Consider the following 21,041-nt stretch of genomic DNA (forward strand, 5'->3'; position numbering starts at 1 on the left):
AAAAAGTGACGGGTTCTATTTCTAGTCAGGGCATATACCCAAGCTGAGGTGAAGGTTCGATCCCTGGTCCAGGCACATTCAGGAGGTAGCCAATCGATGTTTCTTTGTTTCTTTCTCCATTCCTCTCTAAAATAATTTTTTTTAAATTAAAGAACATACTCTCTCTTATAAAAAATATAAAGTGTTTCACTGGAATTCCAGAGAGAATCATACAGAAAAAAGTAATTAAAGGAATTAGTGGTAGAAAACTTCCTAATTGTGGTGAGTAACATAAGAAAACAGATTCAAGAAGCTTAGCGAACACCAAACAAGATACATTTATTTACATATATACAAATGTGTGTGCATACACACAGGCACATTAAAGTCAAACTGGTAAAAAACAAATATAAAGAGCAAGTTTTGAAAGCAGCCTGAGAAAAAAAAATACACATTACATACAGGCAACAATGACTCAGCTGACAGCAAATGTCTTATCAGAAACTGTCTAGACTAGTAGACAGTGAACAATATCATTAAAGTTGATGAAACAACAAAATGAAACCATTAATATAAAAACATAACTTACATTAACTAGTCTTTCAAGACTAGGAATTATTAGAGATGTTTCTCCTCCATTAACATCAGGATCTTTCTGCATTTCCTTAATAGCTTGCAAAATTTCTTTCATACCTCCTTCAAGTTGTTTATTTTCTTCAACTAATTCTTTTACTATAATGACATATGTTTCTCATTGAATGAATAAATTTTACACCATGTGCACTATTCTATATCGATGACAAATAGTTCACGTATAGGAAAAATAACTCATTTGTAAAATGCAAATAAATATACAAAAAAAGTTCAACTATAAATACAGTGTGTGAATAGTTGAGCTGAATGATATACATATTGAAATTATATGCATACACATATCTCATAGCTCAAAGAAATAAATCATAAGCATATTTGCCTTCACTTTATTAAATTTTTAAAAAATTTGTTTACTTTCATTAGAGAATAAAACAGAAAAATTAGTTATTTATAATCACAAAAATATTCAGACTAAGAACATTCTCCGACTATGAATATAGCAGAGCAAACGAAATGGATGAAAGAGAGAAACTAACGTCTATACCTTATAGAGGTAATTAACACTAAAACAGATTAGAAAACAGAATGTATTAAAGTCCTTTCAGATCCATGATTTTCAGTATAAGATAAATAGGTAAAGAAAAATAAGAGATAATAGTAACTTACATTTACTCTGAAATTTGGCTATTATTGTTTTACTTCTTTCTAAATCTCTTTCTTTTTCAATTAGTTCTCTTGAAAGAAATTCACTCTGAACGAAACATAAATAAAATTATTTTTTTTTACAAAATATCACAATAGTTTAGTTCTGAACTTTTAACAAAGTTTGATTGAGGCTTAACACACCAAATACAAGTTATAGAGACATAATAGCAGTCATAAAAGTAAAATCTAAATGATAAAACAGATGGTGATCCTCTTCCCATCTTCTCCCTTCCCTGCCCCGCCCCCCCCATACCCATGGCAAAAAGCAAACAGATATAACGAAGGTTTTTGTCTTTAGTACCACAATCATCTGTTTTAATATTCACACTACCTGTTCTGCCTGGCTTCTATGACGTTCAAGCTCTATTTCTGCATTTCTACTCTGTGCTTCCTTGATCAATAAATCCTGTGCTATGACTTCATTCTAAAGAAATATTTAATAAATTAGGCAAGTTGATGAGTTCATATCAAATATACTGCATTTTTAGATTTTAAAAAAATAGAATGTGCATAAATTAATGCTAATGTTCAAATATTAAAAACATCTTATTGTAATTACTACTTATAGAACTTTGTTAGAAAAGAAATTTAAAAAAAAGAGTTAATAAAAAAGCAATCCCAGGAATGCAATTTGGAGGAAAGCTCACCTCAGATCTAAGAAATATTAGTTCTCTCCATAGCTGTTCTGTAACATTTTCAACTGGATCTACCTGAGATAATTCTGATTGTGCAGTAACATGCACAGGATCTGGAAGATTAACTTCAAGTTTACTTTTCAAAATCTCTGCCTGTAAGGGTACGTCACTTTTTCTTTTATCTTCTTTCAAACTATCAGCACATTTTATTTGGGCATGAACCTGCTCATCTTCTGGTGCTGCTACTCGTGAATTATCCATGTCAGCTTTATTATCATGAATTTGTTGACAAAATATTGCAGATTTTTGCCTAAGTGATAACTTCCACATTAAGTCAGAAGCTGTTGATAAGGCTTGTAAAGACAAATTGCTTTCTTGTGTGAAACTTGTCTTCTCAGGTGCTTGATGGCTTTCTGACACTTTCTTCAGAGAGTCATCAGAAGAAGAGTATAGGAAGTTGTTTATTTCTTCATGACTCTCCCTACTAAAGGCACTGACTAACGATTGTAGACATGGTGCTTTAAAAATCTCCCTTATTGTAATAGTTTCTGGAGGTGTATTATCATTTACTTGTGTACATGAAGAATGTCTAGTTAAAGAGACAAAAGGATCCACTCCACTCGCTACACTATGATGAACTTCAGATAACGTTCTTGGTAATGATCCTACAGTCATGTTCTCTTCTGACTCTTTCTGGTAAGATTCTGGAATACTGATTGATGCTCTCCTATGCAGCAGCTCTACTTTATCTGAACTCCTAATCTGTATTCAGAATAAATAATGTCTCATTAATCAACCTTTGAATCAACAGATTATTTAAGAAAACATTTTTAATTTAACAACTATAAAAAATAGCAATGTCTAAAATGAGATAATAGATCAAAAATGAAAGAACTGACAATTTTCTTTATTTTCTCTGTCATAGCAAATACTGTTTACCTTTGAATGTGCTGCATTCATATTTTCAAGGCTCATGAAATCAAATTTTCTTTCTCCCATTCTATTTTCTTGAGAAAAGTTTTCTGTTAGGTTCAGGTCCTCAACTATTAAGCCTACATATAAAAAATATAACAAATCAGACATAAAAATAACTCTCCTATTATTTTAATACTTTCACTCTTTAAAACTAGAAACAAGTTTTAACTCAAAAATGATAGAATAATTATTTCTAAAATCCCTAATAAACATGTAGCCTATACAACCTTCTCATTTAACTCACTTTTAACAAGATATTAGTATGAGAAACTAATATATACTGTATCCTCTCTATTATTCCTATCCATCTATATATAGTTAAAAGACACATATAACTCTTTGTAATACTTTAAGCAATAAAACAAAATTTTAAAAAAAGAAAGTGGACAAAAATCTTGAATAATGAGAAAACTGGTAAATATACTAATAAATTATGAAGTTGTGCCCTTCTAGAAATTTTTTTGATGTACTATAGGAACTAAAATGCTAAAAAAAAAATACAAAATAAAAAAACGTATTACTCATAGGTATTTATGAACTTAGTTAAAAACAAATTTCTTTTCTGTGGTCTTCAACAGCTATAAGACATTTAACCAACTGTTCTCTTTATATCATGTAAGATAAACAAAAAATGCTAATTTTTATTCAACAAAACATTATACAGTAAGTAATGTCTAAAAAGTTTTCAATACATAACTCTTAAGAAAAGAAAAAAATATCAGTAACATATTAACATAAAAATTACTGTTTTATCATTACTAATCATAACTTACTGGCATTGTCTACAAATTAATACAAACTTCACTGTAAATTTTTCAGAAGTTCACGATGCTGAAAGTTTGTTTTTTATTTACTTGTTTTGTTGGTTTTTGTTTTGTTTATTTGTTTACCAGTTCCATACTTAGGACTGAACCCAATGACACTCATTTATATAATCTTCATCAGGCCATTATTTTCATTTACTAAACTTGTAGCAGAACCACAGTAATATAGAGATGACATTGTTAACATACAGAAAATTTCAGACCCAGACGATTCATTTTCCAATAATTTTTTTAAATGTTTGGAATAACTGAGTATACCTGAAGTTGCAGTTCTTTTTCCTTTTTCTTGAGCCATTTGGCGGATTTTTTTTTTCAGGTCAAGTCGTTCTTCCTCTAAACTTTCAATCTATAAAGTAAAAATGATTAGTATTTTTCTTTAGTTCAACCAGAAAAATAACCAATCGATTACTGCACTTGCCTCTTTCAAAAGAATCTGGTTTTCGGCTCTGTACTGATGCTGTTTTAAACTTTTGCTATTTCTAAATTCAGTTAAATCAATCATTGTCTTCGGTTCAAGGCCTAAAATAGAAAGTAATGTGATTAAAACCTTATCAACATTCAAATGAACTACAAAAGGTTCATATAGCCGCTAGTTATCATCAAGCAACTCGTTATAATTTATTAAGTCAGCATCATTACAGAAGAGGGTATATTTTGTGCAAGAACTTTCCTGATGTTTGAACTATAACCCTCCAAGTTTAAATTGTGTCACAATTATTAATGAAAATCCTGACAAAAAATATTTAGGATCTATCTTGTCTATGTCTGCCTGTCATTGAGGTACTATAAATGTAGTAATTAAGAACATAATTAAGTCATAGGGATAAAACTGTATAATTATATATATTTTGGCTTGTTGTCAGGGATATATTAAAATCAACCCAAATAAAGAGTTAGTGCAGTGCCTGGCACATAGTAGTCATTATTTAATATCAATATCAAGAATATTGGCTGCTCTGCTTGTGGAGTAGCCACTCTCGGTCTCAGTGCTTCACTAATACACTCTCTTCCATATATTATCATGACTAATCTGGTGCTTCCAGTGTGCATGTCTCATAACTTTCTATTACTTAAGCAGCTATGTTCTGAAAACCAGACATTAAGACTGTCTCAAATAATTATAACCAAGTTTTGCAGCCTTTACAGTACAGAAAATCTGCTGTTTTTGACAGCTATCTGGATGGCTCAGTCAACTTTAGGAACTTCCAGATCAAAGCTGGCTATCAAGTGGTAAGTCATCTATCAGAAGTGTAACATGAGGTCCTAGCACGACTCTGGGTCCTAGTTAGACACATTTTTACTGATAAATCGCCTGTATAAAATATTTACTTTTCCTTCCTCTAGATAACAGTTTTTACAGATGATCATGTTAATTCTAAGAAAGCATTAACTGGTATTTACCAAGTAAAATAAAATCATTATTTAGATCTTTATTTTCATTTTAAAGTAGCAATTTAGATCGGAATGGCAAAACATTAAAACTGATAAAATTCACTAATAAGGTATTTATTGAAATCAATATATAACTTCTCAAGCTATATTACTTCTTAGAATCAATAGTAACCTTAAAATACTCAACCAAAGAAAAACTTAAGCAGTCTAAATTATAAAAGTCAAGTACTTAAAAGTCTTAAAAAGGTTTATATAGTATTTCTAAATGTCCTCAAGAATTCTTATGAAACAAAGGCATCTTACAAACTGACATGGGTCACATAGACATCACTCTGATTGAAAAAAATTAAAGGGTTCACTTCTAATATGTGGTATTAACTTAGCAGACTTTCATTTTTAGATCAGCAGTTACTACTGAGGAGATCCTGGCCTGCACAGAGCAGTGCTCCAGGCCTGCCCCCCGCCATCCCAGCCCTACCAAATCCCCAATCCCACGTCAATCAGAGTAGCTCCACTTTTATTTGTTTTAAACATTTTTATAAAAGAATGTATCTTTTTTAAAAAAAGACAACTATTTAAAAATAATAAACAATCAAAAAGGAAAACTGAAAGTGACTTGACAATTAGGATTGAGCAAAATACGTATCTTAAAAGATGACTCACCCACACGCTCTCTAAGTGCCTCATTTTCATCGAGGAAATCATTGATCTTCATCTCAAGTTTATTGATTTCCTTTGTCAATCCTTCAATCTCTCGATCTCTTATTTTAATTTGGTTTTTATAATTCTTTATTTCAATAACAGCATCTTCTAAACCATATACTCCCTAAAAAATACCCATCTAATTTAAATATAACATGATTTATTTGGAATAAATTATTAAACTCATGAATTTATCTTCTTATTAAGTCTGTGGGAAAGTGCACATATACTTAAGGTCTGCATCATTAAACTGTGTTTTTTATTGTGCTTTTTAAAAAAAATTCCAATAATCATGACAGAAAATGGAAGAGTTGAAACTTCTCAAAACAGTACCCTAATGGCAAAGTGACTCAGAATATTACATTAAAAGGATTCACAAAACATAGAAAATAAATAGTAAGAGTCAATTGGCAATACCATTACAATATGTAAATCATTTCTTGCCTGACTTAGTGGTAATCAGATTTTAAAATATAAAAAAAAAAGTACAAAGTCAGGCTGTGTTGCCATGTTAGGCAATAAAACAGTCCCTATTATAACTTTTATCAAACTAACCAGGTGTCACATCTACATGGTGGCATACTGACACAGATTACAAAGAGCCTAACCTTGCTGCCTCACCAAAGCTGATTATCTGGCAAATGGTTTGAAAATAATTCTCCTGCCACAAAGTAAATGCTACTCAAAAGCTTGAATAGTTTAATATAAATTAATTAGGATAATTTTTTTAAAAAAATATATTTTATTGATTTTCTACAGAGAGGAAGGGAGAAGGATAGAGAGCCAGAAACATCAATCAGCTGCCTCCTGCACACTCCCCAGTGGGGATGTGCCCGAAACCACAAGGTACATGCCCTTGACCGGAATCGAACCCAGGACACCCGAGTCCGCAGGCCGACGCTCTATCCACTGAGCCAAACCGGTCAGGGCAGGATAATCTTTATTATATTTCTGGAATGCTTTTAGATGGTATGCAGTAAATGGCATAGGACAGTCTAACTGTGTCAAGAAAAATTCTAAACTTGATTGACAAGATAAGAATACATACAGATTCATAATCTTTTAATCGCTTCAGAGTCTCAACTAGTTCTTTATCCTTTTCCTTAGCATCAGCCTCAGCCAGTTCAGCTGTTCTCTCAGCCTCTTTAGTCTTCTCTTCTAAAATTTGAACCTTAGATTGCATTTTCATATAATGATTCTGTTGAGAAAGTGTTGAAGCACCTACAAAGTAAAAGTGAAAATCATAAATGAGTTGAATTGATTACTCATTCCTTTAAGTCACTGATTCCAATATGGGTGCAGAAAAAGTGATATATCACTAAAAAAGCCCTTTTAATATCATAGTTTCTTATTTATAAAATAAAGCTCTAATTTGGTTGTATTAATAAAACAAACTAAAAAAATAAAGTTCAATAAAATCTCAGCTGAAGGGTTATGGATTGTAAAAGATTACAAAACACTGCTATACAAAGAATGATCACTATGCGAAGACTGCTAACATTTTTCTAATATTTAACCTCTCTTTTGTCCACTGTAATAAACTATGGAATTTTAGCTGGACCTATGACCACATGACTAATGCGATACAGATAGAAAAGCCATGTGCACATTTCAAGAAATGGGTTGTTTTTTTTAGGATTTACTGTCATTTATTGAGAGCATCCCCTCCCCGCCTTTGCAGTCTCTAGACCACTCTTTCCTTTTATAGATCTTGTGTGCTAGCCTCAGGAGGACGGCTGGGGGCAGGGTTGCAGAGCACTGCTTGATGAAACCCACAAAGTGGCTGTAACTGCATGAACAGAGCCTGCAGATTGCAGCTCCTCAGAGTGCCTTCATCTGGGCCACCTTCTCAGCCTTTTTCTGCCCCTAATTCGGCTGCAGGATCTAGCGCTATTCCAAAGAGACCCGTCGCAGACACTGAACCGCAGCCAGCTGCATCTGTTGTCCTGGATGTCAATGCCAATCTTGTGTGTCACACTAGAGTCCCCAAAGAGGTCAAGGTAGTCGTCCTTAATGTGAAAGAGCTCTCCCATCTCCAGCAGGAACTTCTTGGCATTGGCATGTTCCTTCTCTTCTCAATGCCCACCATATACATGGCAGCCACTACAAGAAGGCAGAGTAGAAAGCTAACCTATACTTAACAACAGATTTTTACCTCTTTTCAGTGAATATGCCAATACCCATGTTGCCCTGCAGTGCTGTGATGAAGTCCAGGCTCTGTCCAATCTCAGCCTGATAGGAACTCTGCAGAAAGACCTTGATTAGGTTCGGGTAATAGGCTGCTCCCAGCAGAACTTCAGCAGTTGGTAGATACATGCTTCCGTAAGCATAGCATGACGGATGACATCCAAACCTATGGCTGGCTTCTGATACCAGCAGATCTAGCCCCTGTCAGGTGAGGGATGAATCCATAATGTTGTCTGACACCAGAAAGCCTGGAGCAGTTCCACACACCAGCCCACAATTATGCCTCCTGGAGACTATGAGCATCCTGCTTTCTGGGTTCCACCAGGTCCTGGAGTGTTATGAGTACCGTTACATCCCGCTGGTACTTATCCTCAATAACATTGTACTCCAGGACCTCCTTGAGCCAGGCAATAGCATCTCTTGTATCTGGGTGCCCCATGTCATCCTCAGTTAATACCCTGACAATCTAGGATGAGTGCTGGATGAAATTCTGCTTTTTTTGGTCATAAACATCCAATTTCTGGTCTCCATTCATTCTGTTCCTGGATGCTGGTCAAGAAATGCTTTTAAAGGAAAGAAGTGAATCTTTCTTTTCTCTTTCCTCCCTCCTGGCACCTGGAATATATGCATTGAGGCTGGAACTCATACGGTCTTCTTAGGACAGGAGATGGAAACCAGATGTCAAGATAGGCAGAGTATACAGACTATCTGATATCTGATTTGTGCAGTTATCACACTAACCCTCAACTAGTTGCCTCAATTTTGTTTATATCATGAAAACAGATTTCTATCCTGCTTAAACCATTGTTACATTTGATTTTTCTGTCACCTGCAGCTAAACTTAAACCTAACTAATAGCTAAAAAAATCACTATTATCTTAACAAACTAGGCCAAAATATAGAATTCCTATTATAAAATGTATTGACACAAATAATTCTTATACTCATCCATAATCAACATCTACTGATTTATTGGGTATATACTTACGTATTGGTATTGGACTAGTGTGGGAGATCACTTTTGTATAAGAAATGAGCCCTGCCCTAACTGGTTTGGCTCAGTGGATAGAGCGTCGGCCTGCGGACTGAAGGGTCCCAGGTTCGATTCCGGTCAAGGGCATGTACCTTGGTTGCGGGCACATTCCCAGTAGTGTGTGTGCAGGAGGCAGCTGATCGATGTTTCTCTCTCATCGATGTTTCTAACTCTCTATCTCCCTCCCTTCCTCTCTGTAAAAAATCAATAAAATATATTTTTTTTAAAAAAGAAAGAAATGAGCCCTGTTCTCTGGAGTGAACAGCCTAGCTTTAGATGGAGAATGTGACAGAGGCTGAGTGGTCCCCAATATCCATTCTCCCTTTCTTTCTTCCACATGGCCCTCCATAACATTTACCTGCCTATACTTCAGTATGTGCTCTTTGCCTCTTTCCCCTTCTTCCTTCATCTTGCTGTCTGAAACGTGGATGTGACACTAAAGCTCCATTTCAAATAAGGCAGATGAGGGCAACACCCCTGTGCAATGGTCTAGATTTAGGCATTTCCTAATTCCAATGCACAAGTGAGGAATACATTTCTATCTTGATTTTGTTACTATTTTTCAGATCTGTTTCTGACAGCTAAACCTAATCCTAACCAATGAAAGGGGAAAGACCATTAGCTGTCATATTTACAAGTTGATCAAGATATAGAGTATACTCCAATCTGTGGGCTTTGGAGGTCAAATGCTGTGACTGAGGTGTCATTAGATAAGACCTCTTCCTTATTCAACAGCAGAGATTAATTGCCACTTTCTCCTGTTGGCTGGAATATGTAACACCCATAGTATCAGTCATCCTTTTAAAGCACTTTAAACTACTGTCAAAGTATAATTCTAATACATACATACTACACACACATATAGAAATATGTATATCAAGTGGGTCTTGATGTTGCTCAACAATCACACTACATTTTCCTAGTCTGTTCATTCTTCCACATGACCATTTCATATTTCCTCTTTTCTATTCTCTCCTCAAACTTCTAATACATATTCCCCTATCCCCACTTTCAGCTGAAAACCTTGCTTCCTGTTTACTGAGAAAACAGAAGCAATCAGAGAAATTCTGCAAGTTCTCACTGAAACGTGGGGTTCAGGGTGCAGACTTCTTCTGTCAGTTTTTGCCCTACAAAGTTTGAATAAATTTGTGTACGAAAAGGCTTAATAAAAAACGTAGAAATTTATTGGAAACAGATACAAACTCCAAATGGGAAAGGCTTGCTTTCTTCCTCTTTCATGGGAAAAAATCCAAAATTTGAATCTGTAATTTGTAATTTGTTGAGTCTTTTTGTCTCTGAGTTCCTATAGGCTGTAGTTTTTTGTCTGAGGTATTTATTATGTATTCTGAAGACCATTCTTTTCCTTATTGTGTCTCTTCCACCATGGGACCTTAGTCTTGTAATAAGTTTTCACATTACCCATTTTCATGTTGTTGTTTTTTTGGTTATTTTATTTGTTCAGGTTGGAGTTATTTTAGACCACCCTATGGCTTCCTAGCCAGAGATGTTTTATTACCCCTTAGGTCAGGGCTTTTTCAGATCTAACTTATGGCTGTTTTAGTTCTTCAGGCCAGAAATGCCTCCATCCTTCTGGGACCCTGCCTCCCTAGCTGACCCTTTTCATCACCACAAGGCCAATCAGGGGTGGGGCAGGCCAGGGGGAGGGGCCGCAGGCGGGGCAGTAGGCTGGCAGGCCCCACCACCTGGTGGAACTCCCAGGCAAGGGGACAATTTGCATATTAGCCTTTTATTATATAGGATTATTGCAATAGTTTTATAATAGGTCTCCCTGATTCTGTCCTTACCCCTCCTATACTCTATGGCAGACACAGCCTAAGTCAAATTATATCACTTCTGTCTTCAGAAACTTTCTTCAGTGTCCCTTCTCACTTAAAAAAAAGCCAGTCGTTACAATGAACTTTAAGGCTCCATAAGATATGACTCCTGGCTACATTTCTGATCTCTTCACCAACTACTGCCCACTTGGCACTCTGCTCCAGTCACAAAAGCTTGTTGTTCCTCAAACATACCCGGTACGCTCCTGCTTCAGCGCCTTTGCACTTATATCCACTACTTAGGGGACATTTACATAGCTCACTTCCTCACTCCCTTTAAGTTTTTGTTCAGATATCACACCAACCACACCACCAACCACAATCACCATTCTATCACTGACAGTTACATACACACACATAGGCTCACCCATTAGCTCTCCTGTGTGCCTATTTCTTTTATCTTCAGGATTATAATAAATATATCATAAACTTACTGTGAATAGTTTGCATTACTGTGCTCTGATATATCTATGGTATGCAGTACTATGGCAGTAGAAGACCTCTGATGTTTTACAGGCTTATGTCCAGAGGACTTAATGTGTTAAACAAGGTAGTATGACCCAGGATAGGCAGAATATGATAAGACATTAAGTTGGGTAAGATTAACTCAAATGTTGACAAGTCAAATTACCCTGAAAACTATGTGCAATGCTGCTACATTGATCAAAACTTTATTGTCTTCCATTTTATATTAATTATTAAAAGGGGTTTAAATAAATAAAATCAATTATATCACCATTTTCATTTCTTTCATTCAGCCAACCTGGTAATAAAGGTTAATGTGATTTTCATTAGAGAAAAATTATAGAAAACATCTGCATGATTTACGAATTTAAACACTAGGAGGATATGTAAAATACTTAATAATATCCCATACAATTTTTGAAAATACAATAAAATTCATTTAGAGAAAAAGTAATAATATATCTATTGACATGACATGATTTTATTTTTAAAAAATATTTTAAAATGTGATGGTATATAAAATAATGATATACTTATAAAATATTAAATTACCTTTGTTTCTTTGGAGCTCATTTTTCAAATCTTCAATAATAAATGTATTTTTTTCCATTTCCTTTGTATATTGTTCTACTTGCTCAGTGAGCATCTTAATATGACTGTCTCGTTCTTGTATACCCTGTAAAATATTTATTATTACATATTATCTTTTCATCAATATTAGCATACCTTTTTAAAGTAAGAAAAAAGGTAGGTCTTGCCAGCCAGTGGGCTCAGTGGTTGAGTATTGATCCATGAACCAAGAAGTCACCAGATTGATTCCAGGTCACGGGACATGCCCGGGTTGAGGGCTCGATCCCCAGTAGGGGCATGTGTGCAATAGGCAGCTTAACCATGTTTCTATTTCTCTCCCTCTCCCTTCCTCTTTCTCTAAAAGTCAATAAAACATATTTTTAAAAAGAAATTCTTAAAATAAAAAGGTAGGTCTTGTTTTCTTTTATTAAGACTAGAATATATTTTTTACGGGTCAAAACATGCCTTTTACTATCTTATATATCTCAACTGCACTATACAACATTAAGTACAATGCTGTTGTTCTAATAACTTAAAGACGATTTAATGGCTAACACTCCAGCAAAAAGGAATTCTAGAACTCTAATATTTGTAGCTTCTTAGGGTTCCTTTTATGTTACTTTTTCCCATCATCCAACCCAATTCCATCTTTTTTACCATTTTGTATGTTTGTGTTTAGCCCTGTGCATCCTCACTTACTAACTTAGCTTTTAACCCTGCAGTACTCAAAATCATTGTCCCTTGAAATTGTTATTCACCAAATACTTCCAAAATTTCCTTCTCTTTTGAATTATGACTATAGAGCACTGAAAATGAAAGTGTGGATTCTTTCTCTACGAATATATTTGTACTAAAACTAGAAATCCTTATGCAGTACAGTCTTATAACCACACTTTTAGCCTATTTCACATTGTATAGGATATTTCAGCACTAAAATACAATATAATAAACTTTAATAGCAGAGTATTAAGACGTTTTAAACTTCTAAAAGTTTTTAATAGTTTCATATTAAATAATTCCAAAATCAATACAATGAATATATTATCTATATTAATGCAGAAAAATACACAAAATAATTATATTCCCAACACAAAACTTAATTCTAATTTTATTGTGGGACTGGATGGTGTAAGAAACTTCAAGAGACTTTATTATATATCCAATAGTGCAAGCCACTATAATTGGCACTGGTGATATAATAAGACAGTGCAAGGTTTCATAGCCAACTTTAATAAAACAGATTGATAAACCAAATTTTACCTGTTGTAGAGCCATAACGTTACTTTTATCAGCATCAAGCTGGGCATTTTTCAGTTTCTCCCTTAGGTTATGTAACATTTGCTGATATTCAATAATTTCATCATCTTTAGAAGACAAAATTAACTGGAAATAAATGAAAAAGGACCTGTTACATAAGAGAAAAACGAACAAACCATTCCTCAATTATGATAAATACTCTAATACATACCATCGGGAGATTTAAAAACAATACAGGAAATACAATTCTTTGAAGTGAAAAAGTATCAACAACTATTGAGTAATCATTGTTCCTTTTGTGTGTACAACTTGAATTTCAAATAGGAAATGATTCAAAAATATATACTGTGGTTTTTGCTATTCTAGGAATTGATTCTCTAAACAATCTTAAACTTTCAAAACCCATTCCTAAAACAAGAAGTTACAAATACTTCCATGTATTACAAAAAGTTTTGTACAACTCATCTTTTTTTTAACATATATTTTTATTGATTTCAGAGAGGAAGGGAGAGGGAGAGGGAGATAGAAGCATTAATGATGAGAGAGAATCACTAATTGGCTGCCTCCTGCATACACTGGGGATTGAGCCTGCAACCCGGGCATGGGCCCTGACAGGGAATCGACAGTGACCTCCTGGTTCACAGGTCGACACTCAACCACTGAGCCACACCAGCCAGGCAGTATAACTAATCTTTATGAAAGAAACATTAAAGTACCACTGAGAAGCATAAAATACCTTGAATGAATGAAAGGTATCTTATAGTGTTGTATGAAAGGAGAGGTTAGCCCTCCCCATGACAAGGATGGAAAAGATGCTCGGGCATGACAACATGCATAGGATTAAGGCATTGCCACCTACTTCACAGCAGCTAATCTTTGTTTTCTAATACTGTATTGCATATTTGAAAAAAGCTAGGAGAGTGGATCTTGAAAGTTTTCATCACACAAAAATCTGTAACTATGTATAGTGATGGATGTTAACTGAATTTATTGCAGTGATGATCATTTTCCTATATATGCAAATATGAAATCATTACACTGTGCACTTGAAATAATTTTGTTATGTCAATTACACCTCAATTTAAAAAAAAGAAAGGAATCTTGTGTTCTTTGCTAGTAGGACCAAATATCAACAGCAATCTATAAATTCATTTATAAATTGAATACATACACAATAAAATAACAAATATTTTTTAAAACTATTTCTAGCCTAGTCAGTTTGGCTCAGTGAATAGAGCATCGGCCCACAGACTGAAGGGTCTGAATTTGATTCTGGTCAAGGGCACATATCCCGGTTGCAGGCTCGATCCCTGGCCCTGGTTGGGGCATGTGCAGGAAGCAACTACTTAATGTGTCTCTCTCATATCAATGTTTCTCTCTCTGTGTCTCTACCCCTCCTTTCCACTATCTCTAAAAATCAATGGAAAAATAGTCTTGGGTGAGGATTAACCAAAAAAAAAAAATGTGTGTGTGTGTGTATATATATATATACACACATATATATAAAATTTGTATTAAAAAACACATTTATAGGGAAGAGTCTAAAAATAGAAAAATGAGAACAGCTTTTTCCAAATATTTACACATAACAATAATTAAAACAAGTATACATGGTTAAAAATAGATCAATCGATATAAAAAAAGGAAGTACTAAAATAAATTCAAATTGAACAAGAGTTTGTTGTAATAAAAATGGAACCGTATTTTAGTAGGAGAATGATAAAATATTCAATAAATTATGTTTGGACAACACTAGCTCTAAGTGCATACATATCTCATTTTTTATACCAAAATGAATTACATACACTTCAAAGATCTAAATGTAAAAAATGGAAGTAAAAGATGCTAGAATATGAGAAAATAATTTTATATTCAGAATCCTTTCTAATTATGATATAATGGCCAAAAGCCATAACATATACAACTATATAATGCATAAAAAATATTTCATAACAAAAAAATAAAGCCCACCCAGGGACGCCAAAAAAAAAAAATAAATACCATAAGCCAAAACACAAATGACAAACTGAAAGAATATAGTTGCAATGTGTATCACAATTATACTTGTATCAATTTATTCTATAGATATAGATTTTCAAAATAATGAATATACAATGATATTTCATTAAAATAGTTTCCAACAGGAAAAATTGGAAACCTCCTAAATATTATACAAAGAAAAATTACACAGCCATTAAAAAGAACAATGCAATATTATATGCACTGATATAATATTTCTTAAAAAGCAGCCTGGCCTGTGTTGCTCAGTGGTTGAGTATAGACCCATGAACTAGGAGGTCACAGTTCAATTCCCAGTCAGGGCACATGCCTGGGTTGTGGGCTTGATCCTTGCTGAGGGGCGTGCAGCCAATCAATGATTCTCTCTCATCTCTCATCATTAATGTTTTTCTTTCTCTCTCCCTCTCCCTTCCTCTTTCTGAAATCAATTAAAAAAAACATTAAAAAATCTATTTATAAAATTTAAAAAAATACTAAGCAAAAAGATAGATACTAAGAGGGTGGGCTAGAAAGAGTCAATGGGGAAAAAGCTGATGTATGTAATACTTTTAACAATAAAGATTTTAAAAAAGAGAAATATTTGAACAAAAAAAAGATACTAAGGAAAAACAAAGTACAAAAGAATACATATGCTACCATCTCTCCTCCCAAAATTAAATATGGTAAAAACAACTTTTTTTCCCTAGGGATTGATAAATTATGCCTCACAAATCAAATCTGGCCCGCTACCTATTTTTGTAAAGATATATTAGTACTTTGCTCATTCATTTATGTATTGTCTACAATTGCTTTCACGCTATAATAGCAGAGTTGAGTAATGATACCAAAGAGCAAATGGTCTAAAATATTTATTCCCTGGTCTTTTACAGAAGGTTTATTGTCCTCTAATTGATTCTATAGGACTCATTTGCCTTTGTTTAAATTATAGATTATCTGAGCTTCCCAAGTGATTCCAATTCCAAATAACCAGTAAGATTTATGTGAACCCTGTTAGAAACACTGACTAAAGTGATGGCTTTTATAATTAAAACTAGAGGCCAGGTACACAGATTTGTGCACTTGTGGGCACCTAGGCCTGGCCTGAGCTCTCTCACAATCCGGGACCCCTCGGGGGATGTTGGAGGCCCAGTGCACAGTTTTGGCCCAATCCCTGCAGGCAGGCCGAGGGACCCCACTGGTGCACAAATCCATGCACCAGGCCTCTTGTATGCATGTAAGATCTTTGATTAATCTCTTCCCACCTTTCCCCCTTCCCCCTCCCCTCTGAGATTCATCAGTCTGTTCCATGTTTCCATGCCTATGCATTGAGTGTCTGCCACCTGGTGGTCAGTGTGCATCATAGCTACTGGTTGAATGGTCAGTCACTTAGGCTTTTATATATATAGCCTAGAAGCCCAGTGCACAAATTCATGCACAGGTGGGCCCGCAACTGAGGCCTACGAGGGGGGGGTGGGCGGCTGGCTTGGGGAAGGGACCCCAGGAGGTTGGCCGGCCAGAAGGACTGCAGGAGGTTGGCTGGTTGGGGGGGGCAGGGGGGGAGCGGGACTGTGGGAGGTTGGCCAAATGGCCCCCCCTGATAGGGGCCATCAGGAGGCTGGCCAGGGGGAAGGGCTGCTGGAGATTGGCTGTGGGAGTGCACTGATCACCAGGGGGTATCTCCTGTGTTGAGTGTCTGCCCCCTGGTGGTCAGTGCAAGTCATAGCAATTGGTCGGCCGGTCATTCTGGTCATTCAGTCGTAAGGGTTGCTTAGGCTTTTATACATATAAATATATTTTATTCAGAATCATTTCAGACTTTTTGAAAATATGTAACTGTTAGGATCCTACTTCTGATTTGGTAAGGCTGGGGATATGTTGTGGTTGGAGAGCAGTGAGGAGGAAGAGATTTTTGAAAAGACATCATGGATGATTCTGAAAGATCCCTTTCCTTACTCCCATTCCCAGTGAATGCCAAAAGCTTAATTACTCTGACATGGAAGGAGAGGCAGAAAAACTGACTATACTAAAATGTAACCTGGAACTACATATCTAACATATTTAAGGTAACTATAATTTATGTTAAAGTAACTAAGTCTATTTAGAATTGTCTATTTTAGATGACAAATACATTTTATTTTGGACTTAGATTTCTATCAAAAATTTTCTTTACAAGTTGAACTCACTGAATGTGGAAGAGCTCATTCAACAACAAATAAGCTAGAGGACTACGCAGGACAAAGGAGTTTTTCTAGCTAGGACATTTAATACACTTTTTTAAATGTCTAATAAATATGTCATTAACTGTTATAAGGCCTTTAAAGAAAACAGGACTAAAAATTGAAATCTAAAGTGCAAATGAAAAAGCCATTATGTCAATTGAAAAAGGCACCTTCCATTCTTCTACTTTTGCATTAACAGCTACCATGATTGGATCATCTTCTTCATTTTTTGCTTTTAGAAGATCTGTAAGCTCCTGCACCTAGAAGGTAACAATCATCTCTAGAATTATTGCAAATTAGTGTAATATAAATACATTTATTATACATGAATACTTATAAATATATTACACACACAATATGCATTTACATACACATACACACACGTACATTATTAATGTATATTCACTAGTGGCTCAGTGCATGAAATTCGTGCACGGGGTGGGGGGTCCCTCAGCATGGCCTGCACACTCTCCAATCTGGGACCTCTCAGCAGTCGGACATCCCCCTCACAATGTGGGATCACTGGCTCCTAACCGCTCACCTGCCTGACTGCCTGATCGCCCTTAACCACTCTGCCTGCCGGCCTGATCGCCTCCAACTGTCCCCCCTTCCGGCCTGATCACCCCTAACTGCCCCCCCGCCGGCCTGATCACCCCCAGATGCCCCCCCCTGCCGGCCTGATCACCCCCAACTACTCCCCCTGGCGGCCTGCTCGCACCTAACTGCCCCCCCCCACTGCCGGCCTGCTTGCCCCCAACTGCTCCCCACTGCCAGCCTGCATGCCCTCAACTGCCCTCTCTTGCTCACCTGATTGCCCCAAATACTCCCCTGTGCCAGCCTGATCGCCCCTAACTGCCTCAGCCTCGGCCCTGCCACCATGGCTTTGTCCAGAAGGACATCCAGAAGGTCTCCTGGAAGGTCTCCCTGTCTAATTAGCATATTACCCTTTTATTAGTATAGATTATTGGAGCAGTTATCTAGTTAGAGTTGACATTTAATGGTTACTGCATCTTTAGAGTTGTATAATTATTTTTCATTACTAGAAAATTATATTTTTAAGTATTATTATATTTTCTTAAATAAAGTTTAAACCCATGTGTGAACAACATATTGGTTTCTTTGATTTTTATTGTATATTTATGATGTAAAATTAAACTTTATGTTTCACAGTACTCCTAAGAGTCTTTGTAGAAAATTCCCATAATTATTAGCTTTGTAGGACTACTATCTACACCAGTGGTTCTCAACCTTCTGGTCCTTTAAATACAGTTCCTCATGTTGTGACCCAACCATAAAATTATTTTCGTTGCTACTTCATAACTATAATGTTGCTACTGTTATGAATCGTAAATATCTAATATGCAGGATGGTGTTAGGCAACCCCTGTGAAAGGGTCATTTGACTGCCAAAGGGGTCGCGACCCACAGGTTGAGAACTGCTGATCTACACATTTGTTCATATCACCTATACATCCTACATGTCAAGAATTATGAGGTACATGTAAGAAAATTAGAGAACTAGATATGGATAAACTAGAGGCCTGGTGCATGAAATTCTGTATGGGTAGGGTCCCTAAGCCTGGCCGGCGATCAGGGTTGATCGGGCCCTTCCGGCTGCCAAACAGGGCCTTCCTTCCAGCTGCCGCCTGGGGCCTCCCTTCCCCAGCTGCCGGCTGCTGACTAGGGCATCCCTTCATTTCGTGCCACCTCCTGTGGTCAGTGCATGTCATAGCAAGCGACTGAACTCCCAGTCCCAAGGGGACACTTTGCATATTAGCCTTTTATATACAGTGGGGCCTTGACTTAACGAGTGTCCCGACTAACGAGTTTTTTGAGATACCAGCTGTCTCTCGACCAATTTTTTGCATTGAGTTGACAGAATAATTTGAGTTAATGAGCTCCTTAACGAGCTCGGTCTCGGAACGAATTAAACTCGTAAGTCAAGGCCCCACTGTATAAAGAAGATGTATCAGCAAGGCAATGTATTACAGTATAAAATGACATACTGCAGCATAAAACAAAAATTCATATCCTAGAACGTTAAAGTACTATCTAGTTTCAAATAATTAGTAACAAGGCATTATGAGGTCTGCAAAAATAAGTTAGTTCAACAGAAATTCTTACTTGAAGCTGATAATGCTCATTTTCTTTTTTTAATTGGTCCATTATATTATCTGTCTGATGCACAATAGCTTTCATTCTATTATATTCATCAGTCATCTTCTCCATTTCCTGTACAGACTCTTCTAGATTTTTTCTCATTTCTTGATTCTGAACTTCAATTTTCTCATTAGCTTCTGTTAAAGTCTAAGAAAGTTAAAGACATTATGATTAAAAACAATTTAAGAAACTGAAATTTAAGCTAAATTAAAATTAAATGGCATCATAAGTATCTGCTGGAGAAAAGAGAATTCTTCATAGATCTTTAGTATCAACTGTTGTTGACCAACTAAATCAAATTAATATCAAGAACACTTTACCTAAGGATCTTACATCTTCTTAAACAATGCCCAAGATAGGCATATAAAAAGAATGACTTGCAAGATTTGCACCTTCCAAGATACAATATATTTCATGTTTTACAAATACACAGTTATAGATTTAAACTAAAGAATTTAAATGTAGGGCTAAATAGTTTTATACTATAATGAAATTAAAGTTTTATAAGAAGCACTGCCTTGAACTGACTTCTATCCATTTTACCTGAATTTCATCCAGATATTGAACAAGTTCATAGTTTTTTTTAGACAATTGTGATCGATAGTCACTGTCTTCTCCTCTTCTTGATAACAGTGTTTCTTTTTGTGAATCTATTTGTTTCTGATAGTCAATAACATCTTGACGAAGCTGTTCATTCTGAAGGTAGACCAAATACAAAATTCTATTAAGAAACTATCCAGAAAAAGAAAATTTTATCCTCTAAAAAGTGACCTCAAAACATATCTTTAAAATCCCCAGATTTCACCACCCCTAAAGCCTCACCTTTTTCTTTAGACGTTTGTTCTCCAGAAAAGGACAGGAAAGAGTAATTAGAAATGAGAAAGGCAATATAATTAAAAATGATAATCAGAAATTAAAAAAATAAAGAGAAATTCTAAAAGGATGAGATATTATTTTGGATAAACAAAGAAAGCAAGAATATTAATTATCAACAAAAACAACATCTTGATTGTGTTAAAAAGATAAAAATTCTTATCAAGATAAAGAATGTACAAACATTATTTGGCTCAGAAAAACCAAATAATAATTAGAACTGACAAGATTTCATCAACAGCCAAAACCGGTTTGGCTCAGTGGATAGAGCGTCGGCCTGCGGACTGAAAGGTCCCGGGTTCGATTCCGGTCAAGGGCACGTGGGTTGGTTGCGGGCACATCCCCAGTAGGAGATGTGCAGGAGGCAGCTGGTCGATGTTTCTCTCTCATCGATGTTTCTAGCTCTCTGTCCCTCTCCCTTCCTCTCTGTAAAAAATCAATAAAAAATATATTTAAAAAAAAAAAAAAAAGATTTCATCAACAAAAATCTTAAAAGGATGCTAGATAAATATAAGAAATAAGACAGAAATCCAGTCATATATTCAGTTAGGAAACTAACAAAGAATAGTTTGTACAACAGGAAGTAAGATTTATCCAAATAGGCGCAAGAGATGAATGTAGTACTTAATGGCCTCACCT

General features: G+C 35.5%; 1 protein-coding gene, 1 non-coding gene and 1 pseudogene across 4 annotated transcripts in view; 1 reads left to right on the plus strand and 2 right to left on the minus strand.

The window, feature by feature from the left end:
* Positions 1-21,041, minus strand: part of CEP290 (centrosomal protein 290) — a 117,489-nt gene that overhangs the window by 83,618 nt on the left and 12,830 nt on the right. For all 3 annotated transcript variants that reach the window (XM_070409595.1, XM_070409593.1, XM_070409594.1), the window contains exons 8-19: positions 20,073-20,225; positions 19,494-19,676; positions 17,541-17,630; positions 13,157-13,279; positions 11,879-12,002; positions 6,855-7,027; positions 5,768-5,930; positions 4,131-4,231; positions 3,971-4,058; positions 2,853-2,965; positions 1,240-1,324; positions 569-711 (exon numbers count right to left, since the gene is read on the minus strand). In XM_070409595.1, the coding sequence (XP_070265696.1) occupies positions 569-711; positions 1,240-1,324; positions 2,853-2,965; positions 3,971-4,058; positions 4,131-4,231; positions 5,768-5,930; positions 6,855-7,027; positions 11,879-12,002; positions 13,157-13,279; positions 17,541-17,630; positions 19,494-19,676; positions 20,073-20,225 (1,539 nt within the window). The remainder of the gene's footprint in view (positions 1-568; positions 712-1,239; positions 1,325-2,852; positions 2,966-3,970; positions 4,059-4,130; positions 4,232-5,767; positions 5,931-6,854; positions 7,028-11,878; positions 12,003-13,156; positions 13,280-17,540; positions 17,631-19,493; positions 19,677-20,072; positions 20,226-21,041) is intronic.
* LOC139005319 (farnesyl pyrophosphate synthase pseudogene) lies at positions 7,628-8,528 on the minus strand (annotated as a pseudogene).
* On the plus strand, positions 13,916-14,038 carry LOC139007937 (U6atac minor spliceosomal RNA). The gene has a single exon (XR_011471063.1). It is a non-coding gene; the product is annotated as a U6atac minor spliceosomal RNA (small nuclear RNA).

The sequence above is a fragment of the Myotis yumanensis genome, unplaced genomic scaffold (assembly GCF_028538775.1).
Source record: "Myotis yumanensis isolate MYYU_CA2020_CCGP unplaced genomic scaffold, mMyoYum1.0.hap1 SCAF_3, whole genome shotgun sequence".
Taxonomy (NCBI): Eukaryota; Metazoa; Chordata; class Mammalia; order Chiroptera; family Vespertilionidae; genus Myotis; species Myotis yumanensis.